The sequence below is a fragment of the Halichoerus grypus genome, chromosome 10 (assembly GCF_964656455.1).
Source record: "Halichoerus grypus chromosome 10, mHalGry1.hap1.1, whole genome shotgun sequence".
In the NCBI taxonomy this organism is placed as follows: Eukaryota; Metazoa; Chordata; class Mammalia; order Carnivora; family Phocidae; genus Halichoerus; species Halichoerus grypus.
Window position 1 is genome coordinate 59,241,317 of NC_135721.1, and position 15,153 is coordinate 59,256,469.

The 15,153-nt window shown below is 37.7% G+C and overlaps 1 protein-coding gene across 3 annotated transcripts in view; it reads left to right on the top strand.

Moving 5' to 3' along the window:
* PUS10 (pseudouridine synthase 10) overlaps positions 1 to 15,021 on the top strand; it is a 67,920-nt gene extending 52,899 nt beyond the window's left edge. For 2 of the 3 annotated variants that reach the window (XM_036077014.2, XM_036077015.2), the window contains exons 12-18: positions 1,916 to 1,972; positions 2,835 to 2,911; positions 3,005 to 3,060; positions 4,101 to 4,218; positions 8,309 to 8,451; positions 11,267 to 11,366; positions 13,446 to 15,021. In XM_036077014.2, coding sequence (XP_035932907.1) covers positions 1,916 to 1,972; positions 2,835 to 2,911; positions 3,005 to 3,060; positions 4,101 to 4,218; positions 8,309 to 8,451; positions 11,267 to 11,366; positions 13,446 to 13,484 — 590 coding nt within the window. In that variant the 3' untranslated portion in view covers positions 13,485 to 15,021. Of the gene's footprint in view, positions 1 to 1,915; positions 1,973 to 2,834; positions 2,912 to 3,004; positions 3,061 to 4,100; positions 4,219 to 8,308; positions 8,549 to 11,266; positions 11,367 to 13,445 lie in introns of all 3 variants that reach the window. The other variant, XR_004912437.2, reaches the window with a different exon arrangement.
* Positions 15,022 to 15,153: the final 132 nt, after the last annotated feature.

A 15,153-nucleotide genomic window follows, 5' to 3' on the forward strand; every position in this document is an offset into this window, starting at 1 on the left:
TTGGGACTTAATGGTTCACACAATCCTACTCCTTGCCTGGCTTAGATTCTCTGCCTCGAGAAGAGCCTGACCCTGTAGCTTTCGTGGCTGCTTACCTGACCAGTTCTCAGGTGTTAACGCAACAGCTTAAATTCTAGGCCTACCTTGGATGTCTAGCCCTTAACTAGCCAGCCCTGCGTTGCCACTTTTGGTGAGACCCATAGCTTTGAGCCCTGGGGGCAGAGAGGAGCCTACTTGACCGTGGCAGTACATGACAGACAACAGCTCAGAGCCTATTTCCCCAAAGTGTTGACCTTGGCTTGCAAAAGGGATTTCTTAGAGGTGAAAGAAGAATGAAATCCTACTTTCTTCACAGCTAAACATCCTAGGAAAGAGGGCTAACCTTCAGTGTCATTTTCATAGGACTTTTCAAGCCTGTTAACCTTCCTTTTTCTAAAATCTACATGGGACCTTTACATACAGACTCTTTTCTTGGAAAAAAGTGGCTGTCAAAATGGTGTTCACCCTCCTTCCACCTTTCCCATTTGTTCTTCCCAGCTATCCCCTTCTTCCTCATCTTGTGCTCTCCAAAGTGGCTGGACCATTGAGGAATAAATACAAACCTCATAGCTCATGCTGTAACTGTGCTCTTAGTACAGGAATGTTCCTGTATGCTTCCTGTCCTAGCCCTAGCCACTATATTACAGTCCTTATCCCTCCACAAACAGTAAGCCCTGTGTCCATTTGTTTGTCTCCCCAGGATCTAGCACAGTGACTTGCACATGCCCACTGTAGATATTTGTTCCTGAATGAATAAATCAGGGTGTGAGTCTGAGTTCTAGCCTCCAATATATATGTTCAGAGATCTTACACTTTGCCAAATTCTAATGACTGACCAGAGTACTCCAAACATAGCAGCCTTTTCTAATCCCTGCTCTGAGAAGACTGGTCTTGCTTTCCCTGTGCGCATGAGTCTGGATCTTCAGCCTGTTTTTGTGGTGGTTAAGAGACTCTGGAGTCAGATTGTCTGGTTCAAATCCTGGCCTTATCACCTACCAGTGATGTGATCTTAGGCAAGTTACCTATCCTGTCTGTCTCATTTTCCTTGTAAGTAAAATGAGGATAATGATAGTACCTACCTCACAGTGTTAACATATATGAAACATTTATAACAATGCCTGCCTATGGTAATGTTTCCTATGGTGATGATGGTGCAATCTTCAGTTTCGTATCTAAGGAAGTTGTCATATAACCCCTGCCCCTTTTTTTTACACCATTTTCCATTCTAATATTTGCAGCTTTTTAGTGTAGGATGATCCATCTATCTTAGAATGAACACTAGTTTTGTTGTGATCCCAGCTTAGGTTTGTTTAACAAAGAATTTGCTTTAAAACCCCTTTTTCCCCCTCTTCTTCTTTTCATAGAGTTTAATTTTCAAATAAATGTTTTTGCTTTGTTTTATTTTAAGGAAAAAAGGAAAGATGATAGATTTTTCACCATAAGCTTGTGGCCAGGCTTATAGTGGAGCCTTCCTCCAAACAGTGCTCTCTCCCTTTGGCTTTCCCGTTAAGGTCTAGCTTTGACATCAGGAACAGCTCTGCCATTTAATCATGTGGTCTTGGGAAAAATAGTTATCCTTTTAGAAGTTTGGTGTTCCTTTGTTTAATATCTACATCATAAGGTTATAATAAAGATTAAATGAAATAATGTATGCAGAATTTTAGCTCAATGCCCAGCATATGACAGGTGCTCAATAAATGGTGTTTTTTATTATCATTGCTATTTTTATTAGAGATTGGGATTAGAGGTGGGATGACTATCCCTTGGAATTCTCCTGTAGATTGTTTAAGACAAATGAAGTTTTTACCAAAGGGTGGGAATGAAAATCTTAGGGTTATTATATTACTGATTATTTTTCTTTATCTGCTTTGCAAAGGTTTTAATTTTTCCTCCTCTGGAAGAGAAGATGTAGATGTGAGAACATTAGGAAATGGTAAGATTGCAATAGCATCACTTGACTAGAGCTAACTTTCAGACTATCACCCTTCTCAGACAGCAGGTTCACTGTAGTCGCTTAGTTAAAACCAAAGTGGGCAGAGCCCAGAGCTTCTCCCAGTGAGGAAGCTTTGTGGATTATGGAGCTACCTTTATAAATTATATGATTATGTCTTAACAGGATTCATTTCTTAAGAGGCCATCCTTATTGCATACCTATAGGTTCTAAGGGACTTTTATGTGCATTAACAAGACAGTGCCTGAGTTTTTCCAAAAGTTTGCTTATTAATTGTTCCATTTGATAACATTTCAGCAGTACCAGTATAGTTTTCAAAATGCACATCTTCATTTAAAAAGCGATTCTGCTCTCTTAGCCTCCATTTCTCTCATTTTACATTGTTGCATTACAAAAAAGATGATGAGAGTTAATCCTGAGCTTGAGCTTTATAGTCCCTTCCCTTTATGGAATCATAGCTTTTCCGTTTCACTAGTGGATTTGGCTTAGGAGAATGGATTTCAGCCTGGTGTACCGGGGCATTGCCATGTGTGATAACATTACCTTAGTGTAATCAGGTCAATTAGCAGTTGTTTGGATTTTATTTTGTAATTAACACAGTCTTGTTCATGGACCTTTGGGAAAACAGTCATTTTCACATATTGCCTGTACTGGGGTTTAGCAGCCCCCAAAAAGCCCCTTGATTCTTTCACACATCCTTCCCTCTCCCAGATGTAGTCATGTCTATAAACTTTCAGTCCTCTAGAGCTCAACTCGTTTTTTCACACCTCCTAACCCTCTTGCATTAGCCCAAATGTTAACTCCATCAACACGTTTCTGTTTCATGACGGGTGTGTGCTGCCAGGAAGGCCCTTTGCAATTGAGCTGGTGAATCCTCATAGAGTACATTTCACTTCACAAGAAATTAAGGAACTTCAGCAGGTAAACCACTTCATGACATGGAAATTGTCATGTTTCTGCAGCTCTATAACCGAACTAGAATTGCTAATTGTTTTTCCTTTTCTGCTACTACAGAAAATTAATAATTCATCTAACAAAATCCAAGTCCGTGACTTGCAGCTTGTCACAAGGTAAGGGTGGACTCCCTGGAGCTGATCTCAAAAGGGAAGTTTTGGTTGTAGATCATTTATCTGTTAAGGGAATTGTATCCAGAATATATAAAGAACTCTTACAACTCAATAATAAGAAAACAACCCAATTAAAAATGAAGGAGATGATTAAGTGGACATTTCTCCGAAGAGGACATACAATTAATGAATGAATACATGAAAAAAATGTTCAGTATCATTTGCCATTGGGGAAGGGTAAATCAAAACCTCAGTGATAGCTCACTGTACCCTCACTAGGATGGCTATAATCAAAAAGACAAAAAAAACAAATGTTGGCAAAGATGTGGAGAAATCGGAACCCTCATATATTGCTGTGGGATTGTAAGCGTGGCCACTTTGAAAGACAGTTCGGCAGTTTCTCAGAAGGTTAAACATAGAGTTACCATTATGACCCAGCAGTACCACTTCTAGATATATACCCAAGAGAAATGAAAGTGTACATCCACACAAAGACTTCTACATGAATGTTCAAAGTAGCATTATTCATAATACCAAAAAAGTAGAAACAACCCAAATGTCCACGGATAATATATGGTATCTCCATACAATGGAATATTATTCAGTAATAAAAAGGAAAAAAGTACTGACTGATATATGCTCCAACATGGATGAACCTTGAAAACATGAAGTGAAAGAAGCCAGAGACCACACACCACATATTGTATGATTCTATTTTATATGAAATATTCAGAGTAGGGAAATCTGTAGAGATAGAAAGTCAATTAATGGTGCCAAAGGCTGGGGGAAACAGGGCATGGGAAGTGACTGCAAATAGGTATGGAGTTTCTTTTTTGGGGTGATGAAGTATTCTAAAATTAGTTTGTGGTCATAGCCACACAACTCTGTAAACATGCTAGAAATCACTGAATCGTACAATTAAAATGGGAATTGTATATAAATTTTATCTGAATAAAGCTATTTTTAAAGAAAGGGAAGTTTGGGGCAAGGCTTGTGTGTATTCTGTGTATTTAGATAAACTTCCTTTTATTGTTTTTGTTTAGAGAGGCAATAGGACATATGAAAGAAGGCGAAGAAGAAAAGACCAAGTCCTATAGTGCCTTAATATGGACAAATAAAGCCATACAGAAGAAAGACATTGAATTCCTAAATGGCATAAAGGTAGCTAAGTGCTCTAACTCTTTTTATTTTATTTTTCGATTGCCTATAAAAGAGTCCTTTCACTTTTAGTTTATTACTAGCAAGTCATAGAGCATGGGCTTTGGGGAATGTGAGACCTGCTTTCAAATCCTGGCTTTGCCATTTGCTGGTTGAATGACTGGGCATTTCATTGAGCCTGTTTGAGAGACAGCATTGCTAGTGATGAAGAGCCTGCCTCTGGGCACAGATTTCTTGGATGCAAATCCTGGATCTGCCTTTCATAGTTGTGTGACTTTGGACAAGTTGCTTATCCTCTTTATGCTTCAGTTTTTTCATCTATAAAATTAGTTAGAATAATGAAATGAGTTTAGTCATATCAAGCACTTAGAACAGTATCTGGCACATAGAAAACCTCAGCAATGCTATTATTATATTTGGCCATCTGTAGAAAGGAAATACAAAATAGAATTGACCTAATAGGACTGATGCTAAGATTAAGTGCATAAATAAAACATATTATAAATTTTTAAGAAGCATAGTATATGTAAAGCACAAATATTTTGGCACGTGCTGGATTTTCCTTCACATGAGCATATCACTGTAGAGGGTCTGCCTATTCATTTGCATATTTCTTCCCACCTGTCCCTGACTCTTCCTGTAACGATAATTTACTCTCAAATGTAAGGAATGAGCATAAATGGGCACAGAGATGTGTACAGTCATCACAACATCATTTAAATGGGCAATATTTTGTAATAATTTAGATGACCTACAAGAGGAGAATGGCTTAATCTTACCGTTTATCTGTATGATGAGCTATTGCTAGCCAGTTGTTAGAAATTATGTAGTAGATGACTATTTATTAACAAAGGAAAATGTTCATGATAGATGCTAAGGGGGAAGAAAACAAGCTATAAAGAGTATATAGAGGGGGATACATTGTGATTTAAACACACACACACAAGTGTGTGTTTGTGTATACACATATATATGACTATGTAGAAAACAAATTGTAGGGCAAAAGATACCATAAATAGGATTTATACTTATGAAAAATAGACAAAGGATATGAATAAGCTGAAAACGAGCAACTCCAAATGGCCAAGAATCATCTGAATAGATGTTCCACTTCTGGATTGAAGTAACAATAAGACCTCACTTTAGTCCTCTGAGACTAGTAACACCTACTGGGTGGCATGGAGGAGAAAGCTAGTTGCATACTTTGTCAGTAGAAATATAAAGTGTTTATTAGCCTTTTTGGAAAACAACGTAATGATGACTGTAAAAATTAAAAATATACTGGTCTTCTACCCAACACTTTTACTACTGGTAATCTATCCGGAAGAAATAAAACTCCATTGCATAAGTATATGTGCACAAAGATGTTTACTTTATTCAAAGCGGCAAAATCAACAGCACAACTAGGAACAAAGTGAATTTCCTTCAAAAAGGAAAGGGAAGAACAAGCTGGCATCTTATAAAGCTATTTAAAAAAAAAAAAAACTAAAACAGCATGTGATCCCGTTTAATTTATGTTATTGTATGTATATATACCTAAAATCGTTGGAAAAAAGGATAGAGGTAGGTCTACAGCTATGACTTACAGAAACACCCATGACGTTATGAGAAAGAAAGTGAAGTGCAGAATCATGTTTATAGTATAAGTGTCTTGGTGAAAGCATAGGAGTCATTCACCGGCTTAGACAAGTTCATCTCTAACCCTGGGGGTGGACTAGATCACCCCCAGAGGGCCTCCAGGTTTCAGGTTCTGTGATTTTGTATCAAAAGCTATTGGCTTTTGGCCCATTATCTGGGGCCTTTAGGATGATAGTTTAACTCTAGACAGGTATCTTTAAGATTACAAAACAAAAATTTTTTTTTAAAAGACTTTATTTATTTGACAGAGAGAGACACAGCAAGAGAGGGAACACAAGCAGAGGGAGTGGGAGAGGGAGAAGCAGGCTTCCCGCCAAGCAGGGGGCCTGATGTGGGGCTCAATCCCAGGACCCTGAGATCATGACCTGAGCTGAAGGCAGACGCTTGACGACTGAGCCACCCAGGCGCCCCGCAAAACAAATTTCTAAACCTCTTTTCCATCAGGTGTACAAGTCATTCAGAATGCTGGGGGGAAAATTAACTCATTTTAAAAATAGATTCAGGGGCACCTGGATGGCTCAGTTGGTAGAGCATGTGACTCTTGATCTTGGGGTCATGAGTTCAAGCCCCACATTGGGTGTGGAGCCTACTTAAAAAAAAATAGATTTATCATCTGGAGGTAGCTATATTCAGAGCTAATTCAGAAATAATGCTGAATAATGCTGAAAGATGATTTTTGGAGGTACAGAGTAAGCAGTGAAAGGGTCTCTTTTAATGGTTCACAGCCCAAATAGACTGATGGGACTAGCTGACTTCTAATAATTTTTTGTGTTGGGTTAAGACTATTTTCAAATATTCCTATTGTCATCAAAAATACAAAAACTGAGTTACTGTCCCATTTTGAGAAAGTCACTTCAAATTTACTACGTGTCTCTTCTTTTTTAAGGGCAACCTACTTCTAAGGAAAAAAAAACCTTTTGTGTATATGTATATGTGTTTCTGAAAATTCAGCAGAATGGGGCCAGCAGAGTGCGTTGTTAGAGTAAATGGTTTCCTTTCGTCTACTGAAAGCAAGCAGACACAAAACACACACAGGAGTGTGTGGTGATCAAGCGTTATGTTGGAAGTCCAGTGGTGGGTCTACCAGCTCAGTTAGTACTTCCATTGACTAGTTCATGGTTTGCAGTCCTGGGAGTGAGTAGCAAGAAAGGAAACAGGGAGAAGAGCACTCCTTGGTCATTCATTTGAAGCCAGCTATTTCTGTATTCTACAGTGGAGGCCATATCTGTACAGATTCCTTAACAGTTCAGCCTTGTCCTTTTTTTGTCTTTTTGGCCGGAGAAATGTCAAACCTTATGGAGACAGCCTATCTCAGCAGAACAAAGTGCTTCTAAAATCAAAGCATTAGAGAATCATAAAACCCATGAATTAGGAGGGGCCATTGACTCACTGCTATGATCAAAACAGTCACACCATTTCCAGTATAGTCTTTGTCAGAACTTGCTCTTTCTTTCTTGGTGGAGAACTTGATAGAGGGGAGACCAGACAGAAATCCTTCTCTTCTTAGCATGGCTTCAGGCACTCCCAAATCATGTAAATTAGGAAGGAGTTGTTCCAACAAGAAATGGCAGAAGATTCAAAGTTCTTATGAACCTACATTTCTCGTTATGCCCAGTATCTATTTTTAAAACTTGGAATTAGTTGACCTTCTACAATATTAATCTCTATTTCTTGATTTATATCTTGTGACAAAAGGAAATCTCTAATTATAAGAAAAACAAGCCCGTGCCCCTAAAAAAAAATCTGAATTGTAAAAAAGGCATGCAGTATTATTATTCTCAAGTAATTTGAACTGGGCTTACAAATACTGAGAGGTCCTGGTTTATTGCACACACTTCTTTGTAATTATTATATTGAAACACTACCCTGAACAGTGATGCAACTGTTAATTTTCCAGATATATCTTTTCATACAACAACAACAAAATAACCTTGTACGTAGGTGTATGGTTGTCCTTAAAACATGCACACTGCCCGTACACACCAGTGATGCTGAGGTCTCACCTTCTGCAAATAGCCATTTCTCACCTCAGCTCTGTTAGATCATCTGTTGGGTTGCTGGGGGGTGGGCCTGGGTGGGTAAGAATAGGTCTTCTAGAAGAGCTCTGTTAAAGTAAAGAACAGACTAGAACTCCAGGGTCCTGCTCAATTCAATTAATTGATTAAATATTAGAGCAAAAGAGACCTTGGGGATCATTTACTTCAAAGCCTTTTTTAAAAATGGCATACTGGGACCCAGTAAGTGAGTAACTGTGGACGAGGTTATGAAAAGTTCCACAGAGCCTGAACCTTAGGGCATACAATTTATTATAGTATTAGTATCTACCCTGACAGTGATAGATGAGGTCCTCCGAAGAAAACATCTGTGGTGGGCCAAGGATGACAGAGGAGGTGTTGAGACAGGCTTCCTGGGCAGCAAAGCTGACTCCATGGTTGTGTAACACATCCTCCTCTAGGACTTAAAGATCGACCAGAAAACACCTCTGCGGGTCCTTCACCGGAGGCCCCTGGCTGTGAGAACTCGCATCATTCACTCCATGGAGACATGCTATGTGGATGAACATCATTTCCACCTCTATCTGAAGACTCAAGCTGGAACGTATCCTTTCGCCTTCCGCATAGCAATCCTCTAACCCTGTCGGAAGAGTTCACGCTGCCCTAGAAAATAGGTGCAACTTGATCCAGGAACAATTAGGGTAAGGATTAGGTTGGGGAAGAGTCCTTTTTTTTGGGGGGGGGGGAGGGTTCCCATCTAATTTGTATCTTTCAAAATGACATTTTAAACCGCGAGGCGGCAGCCGGTAGAGTGTGAACTTTCAAATAGTGTGTCACACAATTCTGCCTACCTAGTAAGTACTCAGGAAACAGTTCTGATTGATTCATTTATTGATTTGTGTCTTTATACATTCTGCAAGTCACATTTTCATAACCACACTTGGGTTCTTTCAGCATTTTGAGCATTTGCCCCAAATCACTAAACACTGATAGTAGATGGGAGTGGCCCTACTTTCATACTGGTCTTCACTTTATTTGGCCACTGGCCCAAAACAAGAGAATAGTCCAAAAATGATCACTTATTCATATGGTACCCTGTTTTGTGTGGTTTTGTATCCGTTCTGAGTTGTTAGTTAAAATACATCAGGGAGTTGCCAGAGTCCTAGCTCTAGTTTATTTTTCAAAAGTGCTCCTAATATTTGTTTGTTTCTTGGTTTTATATTATGTAGTGATCCAATAGCATGAAGTGGTAAGATACCTAATATAAAACTAATGATATATTTATGGGTATAAGGCAAAAAATGTCATTTTAATCCCCAAGTAGCATTCACACCATGTTGCTGTAGTCTGTTTCTCCTTTTCCATCAACCTCCTCTCTCTTCCTCCCCAACCCGACACCACTCCACCCCATCCTATCCCAGAAGTGACCAGGATTTGCTAAGCTGAAATAGGTAGATGTTATTTACTCTTAAAATCTCTTACATTTTTAGTTCGGATCAAGGGATGATCTGTTTAGACCACAGTGGGCAGACCTTTATAGCTTTGTTGTTTGGAATATATGTGCCTACTATAGATGGAATGTGGATGGAATTTCAAAGAAATCACAGATTTTTAAAAAATCTTTTTACCTAATTCCAGCTTTTATTTTAGAGTGCTAAGGTGAAATGCAGTGGTCTTTTGAAGAAACTAATCTTTTCAATCTTATTAAAACATTCTTAGGACCAGGCATGTATATGTTACTTAACGGGCTTAGCCAAGAAAAACCGTCTGCTAAAACTTTAGATACCATGTGGTTATACACAGAAGTATGCGAATTTTTCACATATATTGCTCGGTATGCTGAACTAGTTCATTTGACGTACACCTCATCCTTCTGGATATGAATAAGAATTCTGGGCCTTTTAACTGGTTGTTCTGGGGCTTTTTGGTCATCTCCCCTCATCGTTGCTACTCAGAAGTAGCATTCTCGAAAGAAAAAGATAATTGTTGAGTAAGTATGAGTTCAGCAAAGAAGGCAGTTACTAGATACATGTCTTAAGCTTGAGTTAAAACATTTGGTGAAAGTAGAGTGAATACACTTTCAGAAAGTGAGGAGGACATAATATCAGCATATTCATGGTGTAAGTTTTTTATTTATCATCTGAGAATAAACTTATTTTTCCTATTAAAATTATATTAAATTTTTATACTAAGTGCCAGTTTATAGAACACAACATAATGCTGAATGAGTTTTTACTGAATGCTAGCAAAATTATGTCTCTCAGATAACTATTTTCAAGGCTGTAGTAGAGTCCTATGTAAGGAAAGTTAATGTAATCTTAATAAGTAATTCTAGGATTGGCCATTGACATCAAAATTTGAAGACCTTATGAAGGAAACATGAAATCGCCCCTTTCAAAAGACTTAATTCTCTTGTTAACCATGTAAAAGTTGCAAACAGCTAAAACTTGGGTCCTTTGATAATCCTTCTGAAGAGCCTTTATCAGCGACTAAATTAATATTTTTTTTTTTAAAGATTTTATGTATTTATTTGACAGAGAGAGAGAGGCAGCGAGAGAGGGAACACAAACAGGGGGAGTGGGGGAGGGAGAAGCAGACTCCCCGCCAAACAGGGAGCCAGATGTGGGCTCGACCCCAGGACCCTGGGATCATGACCTGAGCCGAAGGCAGACGCTTAACGACTGAGCCACCCAGGCGCCCCTAAATTAATATTTTCATTGTCCCTCCCATCCTACTGCTATTGTGTCACTGGGTCACATTACCAGGAAAGCCATCATCGTGTGACCCTGTGGAAACCTATCTTCTGGCAGATGTTAGCTGCCATCATTGAAAAATGGGACCAAAAAGATGACAAAATGGAATTTGTGGCAAAGAAAAAATAGCGAAGGTTGTTTTGTTTTGTTTTGGTTAGCATTGAAGTACAGTTCATTTTAAAAATCCATATCCAGGGTCGCCTGGTTGGTTCAGGCAGTGGAGCGTGGGACTTTTGATCTCGGGTTGTGGGTTTGAGCCCCACGTTGGATGTAGAGATTACTTAAAAATTTAAAAAAAGATCTTTTGTATTTCAATTTTTTACTTAAATTCTAGTGAGTTAAAAATCTTAAAAAAAAAAAAATTTAAAAAAAAATCCATATCCAAACCTTGGCACTTGGAGATGAGCTAGAGAAAAAAGAAAGTCATGACTTTTGGGAAGTTTGATGTAAACACAGATGCCAAGTCCTGCTGTTAGCTGCCAGGCTGGTAGGAACCAGTTTGCCAAAGCTTATTTTCTAAGATACACATCGTGGGTCACAGCTCAGAAATAACCTCTCCCTTGTAACATTTCTGCTTTTGTCTGTCATTTCCCTTTCACCTATCAAATCTCACCAAACAGTTAGTGCTGCATAGCTATCTCCATTGTTTCCTTAAACAAACCCCAGCTACATTAAAGAGTTTGTGCATGGAGACTTTGGGAGAACCAAGCCGAACATTGGCTCTCTAATGAATGTGACTGCAGACATTCTTGAGCTGGATGTTGAGGTAAACCATTTTATTGTGGAAGTTCCCATTTGTACATTGAATTCAGCCAAGGTTATGCTTTTGGGGGAGGGGGGTGGGCATTAAGCCAAATAGGTATCTATCTCTATTCACCTTAACAGGTATTTGAAAATGGTCAAAATCTCACAGTAGCATTGTATTGCAGGGAGGGACTGTCTTTGGAATTTTTATCTTTTTAAAAAATACAAGATCTCATTTATGATCCTTGCAAATATATAGCTAATTTACATGGGGCATGAGGTCTTAAACCCTTAAATGGAGCAAGGAAATGAAACTTAAGAGCCCTTCATATGTCCTTTGGACTCCACAGAGTTCATTCCCATACCTATTTTGTTTTATAAAAAATTTAAGGCAGACTACTCAGAAACATACATTCAGGACAGGTATAGAAAATGGGATGAGCCAGTGGTTATTAATAAAAGCAGTTGTATAAGGGACCCCTATGATGTGGTACAAATTTTCTGCTCTTAGAGTCTGAATTGAAACAAGGTTAAATTCTTAAGTATTTATAAGAGTGGACTGAATAGGTCCTTCCGGCAGTTCTCCATAAATATATTTTCTCATTTGAGCATCAGAAAGGTACTGAGTCACAACTGTGCTCCTTGACAAATACCTGATGAAGAATGGGGTCCCTCTCCCGTGCCTCCCTACCAGCCAAAAAAAATATTAGGAGACTAGCATTTTGCACTTGGGATTAATATCAGTTATCAAAAGAAGTGGGTATAGTTGCCTCGTGTGCAGACAGCTATGGTGATCACATATCACTGGAGCATTATCAGCTTACTGGTGATTCTCGTGAGTGCTTTCAGCGAGATTTCATACAGCTCCTGCAGTACGGCCACCGACAGCACTTTCAAGGTTGCAGGGAGCCTTCTCAGAGGGACTGTTATTTTGAGGAAGACAACCTTCTGTTAAAGAAAATCTCACCTGCATTCATCTTCTTTGATCTTAATTCTCAGAACAACTTAGGAATGTCAAGAGTCACGGGCCAATGTTCCTCATCCCTGTCTGTCCATCGGGAATCACCTGTAGGGCTTTTTAAACCTCCCCTGCTTTCAACACATACAAGACTATGTGACCTGCAATGTTTAGTTTTCAGGCATGAGAAACAACCCATTAGCTTATATATGGGTGTTCAGTATGTGGCCATGTTCTGAAATAGAACCAAAATATCTTCTTGGGATTTCTAAAAGATACACATGTACACACACAATAGTTATTTGGGCTTTTCTAATAAAATTTTTCTGATTCTGGCAGTGACTCATAGATTAATTTAAAAAATCACTTGTGGTAAAGCATTTTGGGTTTTAAAATTTAAGGCTCAAAAAAACCCGTAACAAGACATGGGCACAGTGGACTTTTTTAAACTTCTCAAATTAGGCCCTCTAGGGTAGTTAAACTACTTCTAAAGCCTAGGACATGATTGTTTTATGTGGAGAAAAAAAATAGTCTGCTACTGTAATTTCATTATGACTTAAATCAAGGTTTTGTTCTAGAAGAGCCAAACCAAGTGAGTAGAGATAAACTGATTTTAAAAGAAACAAAAATTCTGAAATGATACACAATGATCATTTATCCTTTTCTAGTTCTTTCATACTCATTTATTTCTCATTTGGTTGCTAAGTTACAAATAACACTGTAAGTGAATAGACTACTTGAGTGCTTGTTAAATTCAAGATGGGAAAATGAAAATGATCTGAAGAATAAAAGTTGCTGAGACTTCTGAGGGAAAGTTGGTGTTGCTCCCTGAATTTCTTTCTTTACCCATAAATAACATTTACAAAATTTAGATGTACCCTAGTCTCTTATTGGCCAAAGGTACAATTAATTTAACTGGCTGAGTAACCAAATACTCTGTGAATTCAGAAACAGACCTTGGGCCCAAGAATCTCAAGGCCTAGTTATGGATTTTAGACTGTTGAATTGTGGTATTCAATGACTTTTCTTCAAATGAAGCTTCTGCTGCTGCCTTATATTAAAACTATTAAGTTTATGCAGCATTACCAGCAAATGCTTACTGGAACATTAATATGTTTTCATGTCTTGTTTTCTTCCTTCTAGTCTGTAGATGTTGACTGGCCCCCTGCTCTGGATGACTAGCTTTCAAATTTGGACACACAGAGTAGGGTTTTCGTGGCATGATGTGGACCTCCATTCAGCATACACTGTATAATGGGTCTTTACTCACCATTACAGTGTCTTGGAAACCATTTGGATCATGTTGATCTATGTATTTTAAAATTTGTTGTAACATCTCAGGATCTATGTATGTGTATATTTTGTGTTAAATGTTCTAAGGATGTCTTACGATTTTTCTTGTTCCCTCTCCAACCCCTACATGCCAGACTATGAATAATGAAAACATTCTCTTAATTCTTTCATTTAGAGAAGTACACAAACAGGATATGTTCTCTGATAATCTGAGAAGCTATAATTTCTTTTAGCAAAATTTCCCTCCACAAGACATACCACCTTCAAAATCATGTTCTAAATTTTAAAAATGATCTTGATAAAAGTTATAGCTAGATTTATACAGCACAGTATCCTATAATGTTCTAAGATATCAAATGCAAATCTAACATCATTAATATTTTTCCCAGTAAGTTTTAATCAAGCTATTACCCACAGAAGTACTTTTTGTATAATCTGTCACAAATCTTAATGACTTCAAGTTACTATTTTGACGACTTAAAAATATCAGTATGTTTCCTGGGGAGGGAAAGTGAAACCTTAGGAATTGAGGCATACCCTGTTAAGAGACTTCCATAAATCTTTTAAATAAGGAGACACAAGTGCCTTCAGTAACTTCAAACCCAGGGATAAGATTTTGAAAAATTAAGATTGCTAAACAATCTGCTATTATACCAGAGTGCTTCAATATATTATCCAATTTCAAACATCTTCATCAAGTGGATAGGATATTATCGTTTCCATTTTATAAATATGAAACCAAAGAATGAAAGTTAAATGATTTATCTAAAATTTTACTTCCATATCAGGGGCTAAAACTGAAGTTTCCTGGTCTCTAGGCTCCTTTCTTAATAACTCTTGTTATTGAGCACCCACTGTGTGAAGGAGGCACCTGAGAATGTCATTTAAATGCACTAACCCAAAAATAATAATAATTAAAATAAACAAATGCACTAACCATCAGAAATGACTTTTGGAATTTAGAAACCAAATCAAGGAGCTTGCCAAAAAATAGCCCAAGTATATTTCATATGAACTTCCATGATTACCATTTGTTAATAAATTAATCATCAGTTGGTACTATGAAGAAGGAAAAATGAAATAAGCTAAACCTAAAGAAAATAGATGGGTCATTAAGAGAAACGTTTCAGCAATCTCATTAAAATTTGATTTAAGTAGTAATTTCTATCACCCTGATTCAACTATCTGAGAGCTTATTTTAGAACACATGTGACTTGGATAGTATTGGATGATTGTTTCCCATCTCTTCATTAAACATACTTCATAGATACCAAGATGTATTATTCATTTTAGAAATCAGGAAAATTATTTAATTGACATGAAGAAGTTTCATATGTGAATACTAGCAAATAATTGTTTCACTATTTTCAATGCCAGAAAATAAGAAAGGGATAATAGAAATAAACTTCTGATAAACAGGTAAGAACTTTTGTGTGAATGTTTCTCTGTTTCTGGGGAAGTTTTGCTACAAAAAAGATTTAAATAATTTGGGAGATAGTCTTTTGCATGTTTCTTTTTAGCACAGCTTTGAATTTAGTGGAATCTGCAAAATGGAAAA